The 20,619-nt window shown below is 37.3% G+C and overlaps 1 protein-coding gene across 1 annotated transcript; it reads right to left on the reverse strand.

The window, feature by feature from the left end:
• Positions 1–1,676: 1,676 nt before the first annotated feature.
• On the reverse strand, positions 1,677–15,010 carry LOC125681781 (mucin-2-like). Its single transcript, XM_048921997.2, has 2 exons — positions 14,915–15,010; positions 1,677–4,732 (listed from the first exon to the last, which is right to left on the reverse strand). Exon 2 carries the CDS (start codon positions 4,719–4,721, stop codon positions 2,133–2,135), a length of 2,589 nt encoding a protein of 862 aa, XP_048777954.2. The 5' UTR covers positions 4,722–4,732; positions 14,915–15,010; the 3' UTR covers positions 1,677–2,132.
• Between the last annotated feature and the right edge of the window lie 5,609 nt (positions 15,011–20,619).

Below are 20,619 nucleotides of genomic sequence, written 5' to 3' on the forward strand. Positions count from 1 at the left end.
AGATTCTGTGAAAAACTGAAAACTAAAGACTGTGTGTCTTAGCTTTCGGGTACCATTTTGTGATGTTTTATAAAAAAAAAAAAAAAAAAAAAGGAATTGTATGATTTAATGTATTATACCTGAGACATAATATGCTGTGTGTGTATTTCATTATTATTATTATGTTAATACGCCCTGAAACTGATGTTTATTCTTATCTAGCATATTTATGGTATCTTGTGTTTTCATGTTTTATATGTACAATGAGGATAGGTACAGCTTTTAATGTTTTATTTATTTTCTATGTATTATGTGTATAACATTCTGTTGTAAGGTATATATGCATTGTAAAGCACCTTTGAGCGTACATAGTGTATGAAAAGGGTGCTATATAAATATGGTATTATTATTATTACCCTACCGCGATCGGTGATGTATAATAGGTTTTCCCACAGTAGCAAATTGGCTGTAAAGAAGATTAACCCGTTTGGGGAAGATACTTTATTGTAAAATTGCCCCTTTATTGGGGTTCCATCTCTCCCTTTAGCTTACCTGAACTTTTTGTCCAGAGCGCGTCCGTAAGCTTTTAACATTTTCGACTTCCTCCCCAGAACCACTGAGCCAATTTTAATCAATTTGGCACAAATCATACTTGAGTGAAAGGAATTCAAGTTTGTTTGAGAGAAGGGCCATTCTCTCCTCAAAAGGGAAATACTCAAGAAAATGCTAAAGCAGGGTGGGGTAATTTAAAAATCGTCTTCTCAAGAACCACTGGGCCAGAAAAGTTGAAACTTACAAGTTACATGAAAGCTTTCTGACATAGTGTAGATTTTTTGTTCAATAATCCATGGCCCCGAAGGATAGGGTGGGGTTACAAAAGTGAATCTTTTTCAATCCAAGGGACTTCAGGGTAAGATGGGGCCAGAATTGGAGATCAAAGTTTTATATGGAATTATACAGGAAATTTTAAAAAGTTAAAACTATAACAAATTACTCTCTAGAGTAGCATGGTCACACTAAATTATGTCCAAATGCAAACGTTCCTAAGTTGTGTGGGTTCAAGATTTGTTATGCCTCTGATACTAAAGTCGGGGAGGGGTTATTGGTTACTTCCTGTCGGTCTGTCTGAAACAATAACCTTGCTCATACCCTTTGAATGGTGCATGGCAGGGCTTTCATATATCGTATATGCATTTCTTGTGACAAGAGCTTTGTTTTAGTACCAAAGTTTTCACCTTGTGACGTTGACCTTGAAGTTTGACCTACTTTAAAGAAAACCTGACTTAGAAAAATATAATTAAGGTAGGGCTTTCATATTTTGTATATCGATTCCTTATGGCAAGGTCTTATATTACATACCACGATCTTTGACCTTGTGATCTTAGAATTTGACCGGAAATGCAAACGAAACTTTAACATTGCTCATAACTTTATGAATGGGGAGTGATATGTCTTTCATGTTTCGTGTATGTATTTCTTGTGATAGCGATAAACCGCTTTTTATAATAATTAAAGTAAAGGACATATAATTTCAATCTGATTAAAATCAAGCAGATCTAAGGCTGTGATTTTAATAAGATTGATATTATTTTAACAATATTTCTAATCCCATTTGTTTTCCGATCGATCGATCGATCGATCGAGAGAGAGAGAGAGAGAGAGAGAGAGAGAAATGTTTTATCCAGAAATAAAATACATTTCAAACAATGTGAGTTTATTTCATACAAAACATTGTTGATTGTAAATACTACTTAGGAAGATTAACTACCCCCCAAGGCTTCATCCCTATACCCAGGGTAGAAAGTACTGATTGCTTATTATGTACATGCTCATTGGATATAAACATCCAGAAAAAATATTTCTACACAATTGATATGCACATGGTACACTTGGTCCAATATTGGAATTCACCACAACTTCTGTTGAGGGTAGAAGCTCACCGTTGATTATTCTCCTAAACATACTGTCTAAAAGTAATGAATATCTAATATACATCTGTATATTTATAAACTAAAAAAAACTTTCATCATGGATCTAACATTTGTGTAAGGCCACAATCACATACCTATGGAAGCATGCGCGTTTCTGGGAACAAACAAAGACTTCACTGACACACTACACATTGACAGTTGGATCACAGTACAGATACGATGTCAAACGAGCATGTTGTCAGGAAGACGTAAACCCTTTTCTTCAATAGTAGAATTTAGAAACACAGGACGGTATACAGGCTTTGTCACATTCCTCATGAATGCAAACTGAGATCGACCTTCTTCGTCCTTTTCTGGCGAATCCGGTTCTTTGTCGACGTCAATCACTTCTTGGGTGAAGTATGTCTGGCTCTTCTTCTTCCTCCTCTTCTTCTGCGAGTCGAATTCCTCTCGTACTACATTCACCGATTTTCTCTTACTACTCGGCTTAATGACTGCCTCATTTGAACTGCTTGCTATAGATGCATTTCCAGCAGTTTCGAGATCTGGTTTTGGAGAGATTTGTATGTAGGGAGCAGAGTGACTCGCTTTCAGCGTGTTAGACCGATTGTTGGCAATCTTTAACTGAGCTGAGTGTATTTGCCTGGATCTGTTTGTCTGAAGAATAACAGGTTGAGGTTTCTTTCCGATGTTTTCCGAGCCCGACTTTTTCTCATCAGAACCTTCAGCCTGAAAGAAGGCGTCCTGGAAACTTGTTGTATTTTTAAGTGTTTTGTCTATCAGAAAAAGCGTTCGCTGAGAAGAGTTCGAGGCAGTTTGTTTTGATTTCCAGAGCTGTTTCTGTTCAGCAGATTGAGGCTGTGTTCCAAATTTCTGAAGAACAGGAAAAATATTTCTATCCTGATTTATATATTTGAGACCATGATCATTTGATTGTAGACCTGTACAGTACTTCTGGAGAGTTTGATTACTGGCTTGAAAAGAGGGTTGAATCTTCTGTTCTTCAGGTTTAGCAATAGGAATCAACGTACCATCTAGTAACTGAATAAACTGAGGAGTGTTTTGTTTCGCTTTGCCGTTCACAGAAAGAGAGGGAACATTTGTAGTTACAAACTGTGGAACTTTCGCATGCGTTTGTTCGTAAACCGGCTGTGCAGACGACATCATCTGTAATCCTTTGTTACCATTTGATGGTACAGGACAGCGTACTGCTGATACACTAGAATTGACAGCAAACGATACCTGAGAACTCTCCTTGGATTTCGCATGTGAGGTGACGGGTGTGTTGTGAAAAAGAGTGGAAGGATCGGACACGATTGGAACCAAATTTCCGTCTGTTAACCGTAAAAAGGACGTGCAATCTATCGCTGCTGTGTTTGGCATTTGGACAGGCGGTTTAATTTCAGTTGATGCCTGTATAGCTGGAATCACCGAAGTTGTTTGTTGCTGGGGAAGAGGTGTATTTGGTATTTGAATAGCGGGAGTGGCAGGGTTATTCATGGCAAACAAGTTTGGCACTTGGTTTCCAACAGATTGCAGCAGTAGACTTTGTGAATTTAAATTTCCAGCTTGTGGTACAAATATAATCGGATTCGACATCCCAGGCTGATTTTCGGTAGTTTGTCCCGGTAAAATATTATATAACGGAGGGTTTATTGCAGGCGTAATCAAGTTAGGACCGGTCGGGGAAAGAAATGCGAAAGGCGGTTGTGTCACAGGGGAAACCATAGGTAAGACAGCTCCAACACTTGACGATGCCGCAGACGGTACACCCAAGACATTTGTCAATGAGGGAAGGGTAGGGTTATTAGTACTAAGCTGTCTCACGGCGTCCGTTGGCACCAAAACCATCTGCCCATTCATTAACTGAAGGATGCTCATATCCCCAGATGTGGATTTCGAAGAGGGGGAGGAAGTTTTCTCCATTTTTAAAGCTTTGATGGCCGATGCAGGCTGTGTATTAGTTTTTGTATTTACGTTTCCAGGTGTAAATAATTGGTTTCCAAACACAGAAGGTACAGTGGAAGCTGATGTAACTATTGTAGTAGCAGATGTTTTGGAACTTGATAAAACATTTGGTAATACGGGATTGGGTGTGGTATTTGAGACAGTTGTTGAGAATACTGATGGCTGCACTACAGCAGTTTTTGAAATAGCTTGCCGTAACATATCTGTTGCTGGTGTGTCATACAGAGCCGGTGTTGACGCAGTAGGTGGTTTACTCAGTGTCTGTGCTGATTCAGTTGACTTACGTTTGGTGATCCGGAATTCATAATTGATTCCGCGTTTCCTATATGTGAACGCATCGTTTTTATCATCAACCTCTGTATTTTTTTCCTCTCCTGCATCTGACTTGACTTCCACTTTCATCGGTATTGATGCACCATCTGTTTTCGAAGACGGGCTAATGCTTCCAGTCATGCGTATTAATTCTGAAAGAGGACCTATCACTTCACTGTCAGTATCTGTAGATTCATGTTGTGGAGAAAGTGGCTCCTGTTTGATCACAACTGCATACTCCTGAACTTCTGGGGAAGTCTCTCCACTTGCGGTTGAACTTGAAAATGATGAGATTTCATAAAGTTTTTGACATTTCTCTTTACATATGTGGAGCTGTCTGTCCAGGTTCTTTAATGAAACTGTTTTAGTTTTCAACAAAGCATCAATGTTTAATAGTAACACACTACAGGGTTTGCACCGTTTTCCTTTCGATGCTTTGTTGCGAATTTTAGTGTGGCCCGACGACTTTGGGGAAATAGTGGGAAATTTGACAACAAATTTCCCATCAGTGCGCGACTTCTTTCCGCTCATTGTGATACTATCTGAAAAAGAAAAATGATGATCATGAAATTCAAAAGCAATATCGAAAAGACGACCACCAGAAGTATCTGCAGACAAAATATTTATCGCTTGTTACATTGTCGCTTTCAGAAGTAATCACAGACGGACAACTGGACTGAAGATCAATCAATTTGTCTGAAATGTCACGTGATATCTCATCCTCAACATCACACACATCTTTTTTCTTTCTCTCGGTAGAACGCTCGACCTCTTGATTGGGAGTCCTAAAAAAATTGCTGTGCGTTAGAAGTTTTCGAACAATACCTTAAAAACAGAGGTCCTGTGTCACAATCAAGAAGTCGAGTGTTCTCATGAGCTCACGCCCTCCCGGTCACGAATCGAACGTTCTAGCGGATCTACTGCGACCGATTGTACTATCAGACCAATAACAACGTGTCATCTCGCTTGATCGAGTGTGCAATTTTTTTAGGCAAGGCATCTCATAGACTTCAATGAAACAGACGTTACTTTCCAATCACATTGAAATAATGGCATAGCGTGGTCATCCAAACTCAACTTTAATTCACACCATACGACCAATCAGCGAGTGACATTATCGAAGTGACACGCTGTTTTCGGAACGATAGTAGATAAACGAATCACATACGACACCTCTATTTTCAATACATCATCTCCGTGCAGGGAGTGTATTTATCACTGGACATGAGATTGTATTGAATTTACAGTAAGTAGAAACATAAACAATTAATCTTTTTTTTTTGTTCACATCTTTAACTGTGATGTTTTAACAAGTATTGTATCAAAAGGTCTTCAGCGGGAAAAAAAATTGCTACAGTCAGTTTGGGACATAATACGGAGTCACCAAGGGTGGAAAATGGAAATCTGTATTGGGATTCGGCTTTGCTTTTCTAATTAAGATTATGTTCCAAACCGACCGTGTAACTAATAATACAACTGTTTGAAATTCTGTTTATCAACTCTCAATCTACTGCATATCGTTACAGTTTAAATAAACGCCACCCCCAAAATAAAATCATATGTTCAAATGATTTAAGCTCTCCGATTGGCTGACATCCACATACTTAAAATGCGCCTGCACGTGCATTCCAAGTGAATTTCCAACATCAGGCCAAACCCATTGAGAATTTGAAAATTGATGAATTTGGTTATCATTTTTGTGATTGTCCATTAAAAACTTGCGTTTCCAATAACTTTTGACTAAGTCTTGCAATCGGAACATTAACCTTTTCCGTCAAGTCGACAGAAAACGGAAAAGATCGAGCGATGTTCCGTTAAGTTAAACATGACGAGATTTGCATCCCTAGATGACGTTACACAATTCGAACGGGTTCCCGTCGATGAAGATTCAGAAAACACTTGGAAGGCCACAAAAATGGCTGTAAAAATATATCGAAGCTATTTAGTGGAGAAAGGACTTGGTCCCGATTTCTAATATTTTGCATCCTTCGTCACATTTGATTGATTGTATATTTTTAACGTCCCGCTCGAGAATCTTTTACTCAAATGGAGGCGTCACCATTGCCGGTGAAGGGCTGCAAAATGTAGGCCTATGCTCGACGCTTATGGCCTATGAGCAGGGATGGATCTTTATCGTGCCACACCTGCTGTGACAAAAATAGGGCACAGTTAAAGCGGTACATGATCCATATCCAAGGATAATAATTTAGATCAATATAAAATGTTCTTATGAATTGCAAAATCAAGGTATTTGCAAAGACAAATCTAAGCCCATCGGCTATAGCTTCTTCATACACTTGGCTAAGGTTTCATTTTTTTCCACAGACAGACCAAACACTATATGCCCCCAAATGTTTGTATCTGTAGGCATAAAAAAAATAGGGCACTACTAAACCGGTACATGATACGCCTGCATACATTATTGACCCAGGAATTTGAACAAGTAAATTTCGTCGGAGTTGCAATAACAATGTATTTTGCATTAAATAATTCTAAGTCCAAGGACTGTAACTCTTTCAAAAATAGTGGGACATCATTCCCCTTGTGATATGCATCTCTCTGGGATCTTCCATTGTACTAAGTTTCATTGAAATCCCCCAAAGAGTTTAAGAGGAGGAGTTGCAAAGACAAGGTATTTGCATAAAATAAATCTACATCCAAGGGCCCTAACTCCTTCAAAAATAGTGGTGAAGCATTCCCCTTGTAATATGCACATCTCAACATTGTGATCTTTCTTTGTACCCAGTTTCATCAAAATCTCCCGAAGGGTTTAAGAGTAGTTGCGAAGACAAAGTCTTTTGAATAGAAAAAATTAAGTTCAAGGGCCACAACTCCTTTAAAAACATTGGACAGCATTCCCCTTGCAATATGCACAGTTCCACATTGTGAGCTTCCTTTGTACCAAGTTTCATCAAAATCCCTCAAAAGGTTTTGAAGGAGTTGCGAAGACAAAGTTAAAGAGACAGACAGACAGACGGACGACAGCAGTATAGCATAATACGCCCACATTTTTATACGGGCGTATAAAAATCATCTCGTCACCAATCATCTGGTCATCAACTTTTGTTTAACGTTTCAAATAAAATGAAATTTGAATTATCAAATTATTCGATCATGAAATGGTGAAGATAACGATCAGTGATCAATCTCATAACTCCTATAAGGAATATAAAAGTAAGAGTTGAGCAAACATGGAACCCTGGATAAACCAGTGGTGGGATCAGGTGCCGAGAAGGAGTAAGCATCCCCTGTTGACCAGTCACAACCTCAGTAAGCCCTATATCTTGATCAGGTAAACGAAGTAATCCGTATTCAAAAAATAAATGTGTCTTTAACGGCCTAACAATTGGTATGAAACACGTCAGACAGCAATGATAGGTTCCACGTTGTATTGGTAATTTAGAACGTTATAACGACCATAGAGTTTGTGAAATGCTGACTTTAAACGAGATTGTATTGTTGAAACCCGTGTAATATCGATGCCAATAGGGGTTTCAACAATCTCGTTTAAAGTCAGCATTTCACAAATTGAAACCCCTGTATTATCGATGTCAATATCCAGTGGGGATCCGGATTAGAATAGGTCCTCAGTACCCCCTTGCTTGTCGTAAGAGGCGACTAAATGGGGCGGTCCTTCGGATAAAACCGCAAAAAACGAGGTCCCGTGTCACAGTAGGTGTGGCACAATAAAGATCCCTCCCTGCTCAATGGCCATAAGCGCCGAGCATAGGCCTAAATTTTACAGCCTTTCACCGGCAGTGGTGACGTCTCCATATGAGTGAAATATTCTCGAGAGGGACGTAAAATAATATTCAATCAATCAATCGATGTCAATAGTCTGCCTCAGTGCCTCGATTTAAAAACTGATCATGCGCAGAACAAGGTATGGCGTATTGAATCAGTTGAGAGACATAAACACCATATGCAGTTGAAAATGGAATATTGCTACGTAGATAGGGGGGAAGATGAAGTCATCCCGTTTGCTATAAAGTCGAGTTGTTAGTTTGTCGTTAACATCCACGTTCAATAAAATATCCCAAGTATAGTGTACGAAGCAGATGTGGAAGACTCTTTGGTGGGGTTTTTTCGAGTTCACTGGGATATATCTTATTGACACAGAAATGAAAATAATTATTGTTAATAGATGAAACGTCGTCGATATATCTAGATGTCGAGTTGACGGCCACAGCAAGAGAACGTTTCTTTTCATATAGAAGCTTTTGAATAAATTCTGCCTCATAAGTATATAAAAACTGGTCAGCCAACAAAGGAGAAGGCTTATATAGGCATTGCCTGTTGCTTAATCCTTATTATGTTATTCATAATAAAATACTGTTTAAATAAAGGAACACAATTTGTGCCCATGGGAATTCCAACATACTGTTGGAAGACCTAATCACCAAAGGATACACTCAACTGCGTAAACAACGTTAGACAAATTACAGGTTAAATTTTCAAAAGTTTTGGTACATAAACTACGTCCAGAGAAATTGCGAATAAATGATTTCCTAGTGATCAATACATCACAGGTTTTGCAGGGTTTTTCACAGAACAAAACGATGGAGCACACGGAATCCGATATGGAATCATATACAAGAGGCCCACAGGCCTTATCGATCACCTAAGAACTAGTTAAAAGTATCACTAGTCCCAAGGGCAATGCAATCTAGAAAAAAAAATGTTCTGAATTCTAATATTCAGCAACAGAACAAGATGTGTTCTTAAGACTTCAATGCCCTCAAAAATGCATACTCATAAAAGGCTTTACATAATATAATAAATGTATTAACATCAAACGATATGACTAATTTGGACCCATCCTAGAGACAAAACCCTGGGGTTGCGAAATTCACCATTTTGTGTACACCCTTTTCTGCTATTCCTAATATGCATTTAGATTTTATACAGTTTCAGCAACCTTAAAGAAGCCCTTCCAATCATTATAATAATTTTGGCACCACCCTAAAACCAAACCCTTACCCCCTAGGATTTTTATGGATCATCTTTAAAGCGGAAAATTAAGAGTTACGTTACATAACAGTCATATATGTGCTTCAACCAAGGAACAGTGTTGTGAACATATGATAGTGAATTAAACTTACCAACATACCAAATGTTGAAATATCAAAGGCCTAAGTCAAAAGACAAAAAAGTTATGGTCCAGACCCCCCCAAAAATGCCAGAAAAATTCTATTATCTGACCTTTTAGATAAAAGGTCAAGGTCAAAAGTAATAATAAAAAAAAGACACACTATCTTATTATGGTATACCCACATACCAAATATCAAAAGCCTATGTAAAAAAAAAAAAATAATAATTATGGTCCGGGCAATAATAATTCTATAATATGACCTTTATATTAAAGGTCAAGTTCAAAAGGCACGCGACACACTGTCTTATCATGGTATACCAACATCCCAAATATCAAAGGTCTAGCCCAAACAATTCTATTATTTGATCTCTACATAAAAATCAAGGTCAAAGGTAATCAAAAATGGCACCCGACATACTGTCTTATCATGGTATACTCACATACCAAATACGAAAGGCCTATGTCAAAAGACAAAAAGTTATGGTCCGGACAATGTTATGAGAAGCGGAAGAAGAGCGATTATTTTATTGATTGATTGTATCTTCTTTAACGTCTCGCTCGACAATTTTTCACTCATGGAGACGTCAACAAGACAGGTAAAGGGCTTCAAATTTATTATTTCAAATCTATGCTTGGCGCTTACGGCCATTGAGCAGTGGGGCTTCTTTAGTGTGCCACACCTACTGTGACACGGAACATCCGTTTTTAAATTTCCGAGGACCCGTGACATTCACACCTGATACCGAGCGTTTGGCGGAACTGTCACTGCCTGTTTTAAAGACTTAGGTCTGTCGCAGGCACTGCGGCGGTAAGAGCGAAAGAAGAATTCACACTAAAACAATGTGTCCCCCTTCTGGGAAGGGAAGACATAATTAATACGTTATCAAATACGAGTAACTTATAAAGAGCTAATATGAAATTGCAAGTTCAAACTGTCAGTGCTTCTTTATACCAACCCATCATGGTGCATTTGTGAACAACTTAATCCAAATCCTTGTGAAGTAGTCTCGCCTTCCCCAAAGTCTGGTACGTTTATAAAAGCGATTTCCGTGAAGGAACTTGCGCGAACATATACATCTATTTTCTATACATTTATGTATTTTAGTAAAACACTAGAAAATTTAAGGTCTTTCAGTTGAAAATTTCATTTTTATCTTTGTAAAGATACTTGCACAGCTTCTTCGAACTTCTGTTCCGTCATGTTTTGCAGTTGTGTCTTTGTCAGCTAGACAGAAACGATACAGATTTCTCGCTAAGCCTTGCCTTCAAATCACAAAAATAAAATTGGAATCATATGGAAAGCGAGGCTACAACTGTTGAGAACCCAAATATCTATCTTAGTACAGAATCCATGCGTCCTTACACCATTTCACAATCCCACTGTCCCAAACAAGATTTTCATTAAACCAACTCGTGGTGTATTGTCATCCAGGTTCAAACCCCTCTCATATTATTATTGAGAAAAGAACTATTTGTGGAAGTTGAACTTAGTTCAACATCTCTAGGCTATCACACCCTGCGAGTATGAATATATTGCAGAGGTCTGTGGAGTGGGCCGCTTCACATCTTCGTTTTGTTTGACCGGTCGCGGTAGCTCAGTGGTAGACTGTTTGCTTTGTAACCGGGAAGTCGTGAGTACGAGCCCCGTGGTAATGAGTTTGAGCCCCATTGCCTAGTCAAACTTAAGATCTTAAGACGTCAACATAGGTAGTGATTGCTCCTTCGCCAAACGCTCGGCATTCAGAAGCATGAATCACAGGTCTTTCTCTGATATGGCTTTAAAAACGGAGGTCCCGTGTCGCGGCAGGCGTTGGCACGTTATTTAAAGAACTCTCACTGCTACGGCCCTAACTGCTAATGATTGATTGCACAATGTTTAACGTTTTCACCCATGTGGAGATGTCACATCTCATTTAGTCACCTCTTACGACAAGCAAGGAGTAATGAGGACCTGTTCTAAGTAACCTGGATCCCCACGGCCTTCCCTGAGCATAGGTCTAAATTTACGGTACTTCACCTATCGCTGTTGACGTCTCGATATTAGTGAAAAATTCTCGACGGGACGTAAAATCAATCGTTTTCTTAGAAATAATGTATGTCCCAGAAAAAGTTCTCAAAAACAATAGATAATCCTAAATTCAACAGCTAAAATTTAAAACAAAGATGGCTTATTTCAAATTGTTTGTTTTACAAAATGATAGGGAAAGATATATATTTACATTCACTAGCTTTTGTACTCGTATAGACGAGCATCGCACGTTTGGCACTATATAGAAGACGAGTTTATTTCTGATTAGAGGGATTCAATTGATATATTCCATAACACGTTGAGGTGTTTTTTTTATGCCCCCCTTCAAAGAGGGGCATATTGCTTTGCACCTGTCGGTCAGTCGGTAGACCACATGTTGTCCGCTCAATATCTTGAGAACCATTCACTTGATCGTAATGATATTTCATATGTGGGTTGGTTATCAGTAGAAGAGGACCCCTATTGTTTTTCAGGTCAAAAGGTCAAAGTACTCTGGACATAGACATTGTCCGCTTAATATCTTGAGAACCCTCTGCTTGACAGACATCAAACTTGGTACACTGGTACATTACTAAGGAGTAGATGACCTCTATTGATTTTGAGGTCACATGGTCAAAGGTCAAACTGGACATAGGAATATACTGTCCGCTCAATACCTTGAGAACCCTTTGCTTGACATACATCAAACTTGGTACACTGGTACATCTTCAAAAGAAGATGACCCCTATTGGTTTTGAGGTAACATGGTCAAGGGTCAAACTGGACATAAGAATATACTGCCCGTTCAATATTCTAAGAACCCTTTGCTTGACGGACATCAAACTTGGTACACTGGTACATGTTTAGGAGAAGATGACCCCTATTGATTTTGAGGTCACATGGTCAAAGGTCAATGGTTGAACTGGACATAGTAATATATTGTTTCCTATATTTTAAGAATTAGCTGCTTGATTGACACCAAATTTGGTACACTGGTACAGCATAAGAAGTAGATGACCCCTATTGATTTTTAGGTCACATGGTCAATCCACTCTTGACATAAGAAGATATTGTCTGTTCAATATTTTGAATTGGTGATACTACTATCAATTAAATGATGCCTGTGTATAACCCTATTCAGTTTTGCACCACGGGGCATATATGTTTTACAAACATCTCTTCTTTTGTTTTGTGTTTTGTTTTTTGGGGTTTTTGGGGGGGGTGGTGGATATAGAATCTAGTAAATAAGTTTATTGAACCAGAATCTCTGCATATATAGTAATAAATAATTCGGTAGCCTCGCAAATTCATTTAAAATAAATCAATATCAAGAACTTAAAATAAAACAAACAGCGGAATTACTTTAATACATTATACAGTAAATGTCAGTAATCATTTTTCTTAAATGTTTTAGAAAGTTCAACTCCCGTGACTATATTCTGTACTTAGTTTATCATTAGAGGCTAAGCCATTGTACTCTGTGACCCCCGAGAGAATCCCAGGCAAGCTTTTTTTATGAAACTTACCCATGACGCAAATTTCTATATGAAGTCGGTTCAAAAGTTATAGCCAATGTTAAGAGGTGCATAGACACGATTTGAGCTGGAAAATTTTCACATTTTATTTTTCTATTTTTATTGTTTAGAATCTTTCTAATGGTCAGGAAAAATTTGAATGTCAGTTGTCGAGTTACATGGGAAATACAAAGCTCACAATTCTTTGTTATGTAAACAAGGCTCGAGCCATGTTTTAGTTTACATAGGTTAAATATACAAGTAAAAATTCGTTTGAAGCAGAATTTTCATTTTACAAGTTAATTCTGAACACAATTAAATAGTTCCTAGTGTTTAGCACAACTCATTTTGTTTTAGACATGCTATTTTCTATTAAGCAATTCATATGCAAACAAAACCATGACACGAGCCTTGTTTATATAATACTGAAAGAATTATGAGTGCTGTATTTCACTAAAAATGTAACTAAAAACTGATATTCAAATTTTGGTTGACCATTAGAAATACTTTAGTTAAGCATTGTAAACAATAGAAAGGGAAAATAAAATTTTCAGCTCAACCGTGTCCATGCCCCTTTAAGGTTGATTGATCTTCGTGTGATGTCATAGGTTTTTGCAAAAATCTTAATAAATTAAACTTTGCGCATGATAGAAATATATCTTTCTGAGGAATATTATTCGCTGGATATAATAAAAAATCTGGTAAACTATAAATACTGAAAAAGTTTATATTTCCCATAGATAATCAATTAATTATGATTTTAAAAAATTGTCAAGGGCAATAACTCCTCTGCTGGAATTTTCCTCTACTGGATGTCTATTATACATTGGTTTCCCTAATATCCACAATCAATCTACACATATTTATGAATTAGCAGTTTTTTAAAACTGTTGATATCTAGATTTTGTCATTTCAACAAGTTTTTATCTATTTATATTATTCTGTTTAACGAAAATGTGTGATTTTCTGATGTTAATGTGTACTTCTGTTTTTATATGTCTGACATCTTTAAAAAGGTGGCAACATATACATTTTCTTTGGTTATTAATTAAATTAAACTATATTGAGTGGAAATTAATAAAGTTTTTCCACTTTTAACCATTAATGTTGAAAAGTCACATGAGGATGGAGCTACCTTAAGTTCTGACAGACATTAAATTAATGATTAAGGCGAAATAGAAAGGAGCAGATAAAAACGATATACCCCCTGATCTTGGATCTCAGAGGTTTCAAAATTACACAGTATATAATATGTACCGCACCAATGTCTATTGATCCTGTTGATAACAAATTCTTTGAAGGTTTTCTCAAAACCTGAAGTAGTTTTCATAAAATGCATTCTATACATGTACTTTCATGCTGCCCCTTGAGGGCCCTTGATTGGGGAAAAAAACTACACGTGTATGTTCTATGTCATCATTAGAAGTTCTGGGGACACTTATCACCTGAGTCAACACAGTGTCCGTTACCTTTGACGACAAATGTACCAGACAGTGATCGAACCCGGAACGTCTGACCCAACAGTCCACCGATCGAACTAAAGTGTCCATGCATAAAGTCACGATAAGACTAATCATACATTCAAGTGATATGAAGAGTTTTGTACAGTTCTCTATTCTGCCTACCTGTTAAACTGGTCAAATTTAAGTACACGACGTACCGTAAAGATTTAACGGAAATGCGTCAGGCACTGGGGATTTTTAAACTGTTAAAGTTTTGTATAGATCTATCAACAAAAATTAATGTTTTCCCAGGTAGGCCTACCTGCGTTCTGCTGATTTGAATACAATTTGTCTTGATATTACATCAGTTGTTTGTAAATTTCAAAATGTTATCAAAGCAAGCAATGTCGGTAAATCGCCTAAACATTTTATCGGCTAGATCCACCCATCCATCGACTAATTAACATACAACCTTAACCGACACGAAACACGCCCCTTTACAAAGTGCAGACATAAACACGTCGTAATGGCGGACATGTAAATACAGCACTACGAGGTTTAGGCACGCACAGATATTTAAAAATTGGCGATTTTTGTCGTATTGGTAATTGTGTAGAAAAGGCTCGATGACTGTAGCAATTTAAAAGATCGATGAAATTTAGTCTTACCTTCAACCACGAGTTAATAATCCCGCATGGTCTAACTTCCTCGGCGATACATATCTAGGTCGATCCGAGCTGCTCGCTGGTCTGAATGGATCAATCGGTGAATGACATACGGAAGCCACGCCCCCTGATAGATAAAGCGCGCATCAGCCGTAACGAGCGCGAAAATTCTATTTTACACTTGTTCAAAAATGTTCTACTTTAAACATTACACATATATATAATGACTTAGAATATATGAACTCATTGTGCTATACTAAAAGAAAAAAATGTTGAGAATATATATATATATATTTAATTTTTTATTTCGATTTAAATGGTTCTTCTACAAAATCATAGACATATAACTAAACAGAGTTGTACAAGTTTTTGACAATATCTATCAAATTTCGTGCGAAACGTACTATCAAGATCGAAAAGAAATGTCTTTTAATTTTTTTTCTTCTTTAAATTTTTAGGCCCTATTTCAATACAAATGAACTTGGAATAAAATTAGGATCTACTTAAATCATTACATTTCACCAAAATTATAGGCCTATGTATCATTTATTCATTTTATCGCATTAGATATACATAGTTCATCACACTAAAAATGTGTTGATTTCTTTGCTATTAGGCTCTATGCTGTAAAAAATTCGTGTGTAAAACAACTTAATTTTGTGCGTCAATTTTATGTACATGTAGTTTGAGAAATATTTGTTATATCGTTGAGGAGAACTTAAACTTGTTGGCCAAGTCTGTCAAATATAACACATTCATCCTTGTCGAATTTGTATTTATTTTTATTTATCCGTTTATTTATATTGGTATAGTCACTAATTTATCGATCTTTTTTCTTTAATTTATTCATTTTATCATCATCATCTTACTTTTTAAATTTTTGCCTGGCACGTTTGTTTGGATGGTTCACACCCCCTCTTTTATTTTTAATTTTGCATATGGCTGTTTTGAACGTATAAATTTCCTATCGATTCGGGGGGAAAACCCAGCTAATTTACAACAAAATGTTGTAACTGAAATAAATGAATATATCATACACAATAAAACAATAAAACACATTGTGAACCAACAGCACACAAGTATTAAATCAAATATTCAGAGTATTCATATATAGTACCATCGGGCAAAGGTCCAACCAAGTTACCATGCAATCCCTGTATGGTTTTTGTTATTTGGTTGCTTTTATTTATTTATTGGTTTTTTTAAGCGCATATATTGATTAAAGCAATACAAGCTGTAACTGACGGTAAATAAATTGAAAAATAAAAGAATAAATATTTTTAATATTTGTGATTAAATACATATAACTTCATATATATCAGAGTGAATCTGAAGCAATGAACCCGTCAAATCAGCAGAAAATGTCGATTCATGAATTGTTGTCATCCTGTTAGTAAATCCTGCTCGTAATTCCCGATGTGCATTGACCTCGGAGGTCACCAGTTGGGGAAAAGGCGAAAGAAAGGCACAGAGCACGTGTCAGATTTGTAAACAATTTAAAATGCCAATTCTATAGAAAATTCACTATCAAAATTAATTTCATTGAGTTGCACGTAATAATTACTTTCTTACACTGTGGCATGTCAAACGTTGCAATATTTGATCTTTTCCATTTGTATTGTATAATTTTCCATTTGTATTCTATATTTTCCATTTGTATTGTATAATTTTTCATTTGTATTTTATCCAGGGAATGTTTATTTTGATTTGTTACGAAGGATTTCATTAGTTAACGTTGCTTTGAGAATTGTTCACTGATGTACCACAAATATAGACGTGCTTAGCACACAGGGTCGTAGCAATAACGGTTCTTTATCGTACCAACGCCTGCAGCGACACGGAATATCTGTTTTTAAGGCCATTACGGAAAGATCCGTGATTCTCACTTTTGAATTCCGAGTGTTTGGCAAAGGAGCAGTCACTGCCTTTGTTTATGTCTTGGGTTTGATGCGGCAATGATGCGGCAATGACAGTAACGGTTCTCGAACTCACGACCTCCCGCCCACAAACCAAGCAGGACTAGTTATTTTTAAAAATACGCAGCTAGCCCTAGTAATGGCACCCCCCCCCCATGATAATTTTTTTTAATAGAACTGTCCAGAAAAGCATGCACATTTTTATTTAGTCAGAATTCAGTAGATTCGGGGGACTTAATTCGGCCCTTGGGTCACCACCAATTCAGCAAATGTTAACATCGAGTTTGGTTTCTTACAACTATTCGATGGATTAATCTTATAAGTTATCGTTTTTCGAATTTGGTAATGCGCGAGATGTTGAAGAAGTCATTTCGCAGGAATGTACCGTATTTGCTAAGTGCAATGGCGTAACACCCCAACACCCCCAATTAATTTATCGCTTTTATGCGTCTAATGTGATCAGTATATTCAAACTAGTCTCCTATCTAACCACTGGCTGATCTACATAATTCTGAACGAAAGGATGCAGTAAACTGCTGGATGTCTGGGGACTGTCTAGTGAGTCCAGTGCAAAGCCTTGGTGGAGGGGGGGGGGGGTTGCAGGGGGAGGGCGAGGTCCCCTGAAACAAGTGCGTTCTGACAAAATAAAACGTACCTGCATTGCTTTTCATTTCTATACAAAATATCATATTTGTGAAGGGAGGGAGGGGGGCCCGGCGCAAGATTCGTCATTGCTAGCTACATGTATGTTCAACTAGTCCTTATATGGAACCGATCGCGGTAGTTTAGTGATATACCCTTTGGTTCGAATTGGTAACCGTGAAGTCGCATTTTCGAGTTCTACTCGTGTCATGGCTGCATCAAACCTAAGACGTAAATATAGTTAAAACTTTGCCATACGCATTGCTATTTAAAAGTAAGAATCACGGATCTTTCGGATAATGTGACCTTAAAAGCAGACATCCCCACGAAAACTCTGGGTAGAGATTGCTACAGCTGGTGACAGCTAAATATAAGTGGGACCTAAACTAATGAAATCCTTCGTAACAAATCAAAATAAACAATTCCTCGGATGCAATACAAATGAAAGATTTTGCAATGCAAATGGAAATTATACAATGCAAACGAAAAAATTATACAATACAAATGAAAAATATAGAATACAAATGGAAAATTATACATTACAAATGGAAAATATAGAATACAAATGGAAAATTATACAATACAAATGGAAATTATACAATGAAAATGAAAAATTATACAATGCAAATGGAAAATATAGATTACAAATGGAAAAGATCAAATATTGCAACGTTTGACATGCCATATTACACTTATAGTACTTCATATAATTCATGAAACGATGTAATATTATTTTAATGAACGAAACGTGAAGTTACTCGCGTCAGTTCCCATCTTTGTATATGATATGTCGGTCTCAGCAACCCGATTATGTTCGGCAATCATCGTCCCCATGTCTGTGTATACGATGCAATGGCGGTTTATACGAAACGCTCATTGTAGGTATATTCTCAAACAATATCCCCTTCTTTATTTTGCTGAAGTTTTCTTCAGATCTTGGGGATTATATCAGTTATACCGATATGAGTTAATTTGATGCATAATTGGATAGTTGAAAAAATGTCGTCAGTTACAGCTTGTATTGCTTTAATCTTTTGTACTGCATTATGCGTTATTTATTGTGTTCAGCGTCCATGCTAATCCGAGATTCCTCTGACTCTTACCCCCGCTTTTATATTTGACATGTGCGGGGGAGAGTCAGAGCGGACTCCATATTGAAAAGTGGGAATTCAGCGACACCAGCTGGTGTCGCTGCTTTACCTACCTCTTACAACTTTATTTCGCGGATCTATCTTCCAAGACGTGAGAATTCAGTTATCGGAAGATTATTCTACAAATACATCATGATTAATACGATGCTATCGCCGTTTAAACGATGGAATTTTGTGTTTACATGTGCTGACGTCATGCGCAAAGAAATCAAATGGCGAGGCGGCGACCTAATTCAAGTGATGCTCCATTTGTCGGTGTTAGGACCGTTTAAACGGCGATAGCATCGTATTAATCATGATCTAGTTATAGATTTATCTTCCGTTAACTGAATTCTCACGTCTTGGAAGATAGATCCGCGAAATAAAGTTGTAAGAGGTAGGTAAAGCAGCGACACCAGCTGGTGTCGCTGAATTCCCACTTTTCAATATGGAGTCCGCTCTGACTCTCCCCCGCACATGTCAAATATAAAAGCGGGGGTAAGAGTCAGAGGAATCTCGGATTACGTCCATGCATGCTCATCATTGTTTGAAAACGAATTTATTAACTTGAGGTCAAAGTCAAACTTGATCCCCTCTTCTCACGAGATATCTTATAATTGAATCCACCCACACAGGACCTTTTCTCAAGCAAAATACATAAATTCACCAACACTTCCTTTTTATCAAAGAAAGAAATCTTGTATGTGTACATGATATTGATATTTGTTTGGTTCTGATCATGACTGTCTGTTATACGATGCTGCATCCCAATATATCCCTGTGTCGAAATACAAATCACATCTAAAACCGGGATGGACATCGAAAGTAAAACAACTCCATAACACAGAACGACACAAACGCGGGATATCATGTGGATACTAGCCGGTTCCGGTCTATCCATAATGCTCCTCACAGGCTATTTGGATACGTGAAGGTTGACCACGTGGTATCTTTCATGAGTCCTACAGAAATTATAAACGCGCCAAACGAAAATTTCGCAATGCGTTTCAAACGCATAAGACGACTTCATGACACATGTATTCAAGGTATCACACCGGTCAATATGTAGTTCCATATAAAAAAAATATTTTTTTCCGTGCGCGATTTTTTTTCATTTCCCCTTATTTGTTTTTCTTAAATTTTGTACCCCTGATTAGGAAATTTTATCTAATTTGTAGAAATAATCACTTGTTTACAAGGGAACTATTTGCTGTGAGTTGATAAGACAATTTCCTGGGGCGCACACGGGTTGTTTACAAGCACATGGAAAACACGTGGATTTGGGGGTGGTCCTGTTTGCGGAGAAAAAAATTGAGAAAATGCCGCGTAGGGTATCATTTTTCTGGTGTCGGAAGATGAGACAGGTAACACATAACAATCCTTGCTGAATTATTGGACACGAATTTGATAGACTGATTTTTAATTAAAAAAATTCCTTCATAGGAACATATAGTGAAAATAATTACCGGTGTGATACCTTGAAGGACATCGACGAAGCTTTGGGTGTGATGTACGACTATATTTTGAAGGCTGATAAAGCGCCAACGACATCGTAGCTCTCGCATATATCCTGAAATTGAACTCGGGGGAAGTTAAATATTCAAACCCTGTAGATATAGCTAACTGTTTCGCGCATCACTTTGAAAATATTTACAATCCACAGAACAATGGAACCTTTAACGCTGACTTTTCCCATTGTACATAGTACATTGAAATTTTTACAGTGACTTAACACAACGACCAAAATTCTGACCGAAAAATTCTTTCCAGGTGGAGATGTCGCCATCGACGAAATAATTGTAATCATTAGTGATTTAAAACGTAGAAAAGCTCCTGGTATGGATCGAATTCAGAAAGAGCATATCATCTACGGAGGCGCAGGACTCAATTTGTGCATTCATCATTTGTTCAATTTAATAATTAGAATTTGCCAAATCCCAGAATCTTGGAAAAAAGACATTAATTATCGTCCCAATACACTAAGGAAGCAACAGACAAAGGGGATCATCAGACAGTTATA

Source organism: Ostrea edulis, chromosome 2, assembly GCF_947568905.1.
Source record: "Ostrea edulis chromosome 2, xbOstEdul1.1, whole genome shotgun sequence".
NCBI lineage: Eukaryota > Metazoa > Mollusca > Bivalvia > Ostreida > Ostreidae > Ostrea > Ostrea edulis.

Excerpts from the sequence above, each read along its gene's own strand:
- LOC125681781 (XM_048921997.2), bottom strand. The coding sequence starts at position 4,721 with ATGAGCGGAAAGAAGTCGCGCACTGATGGGAAATTTGTTGTCAAATTT.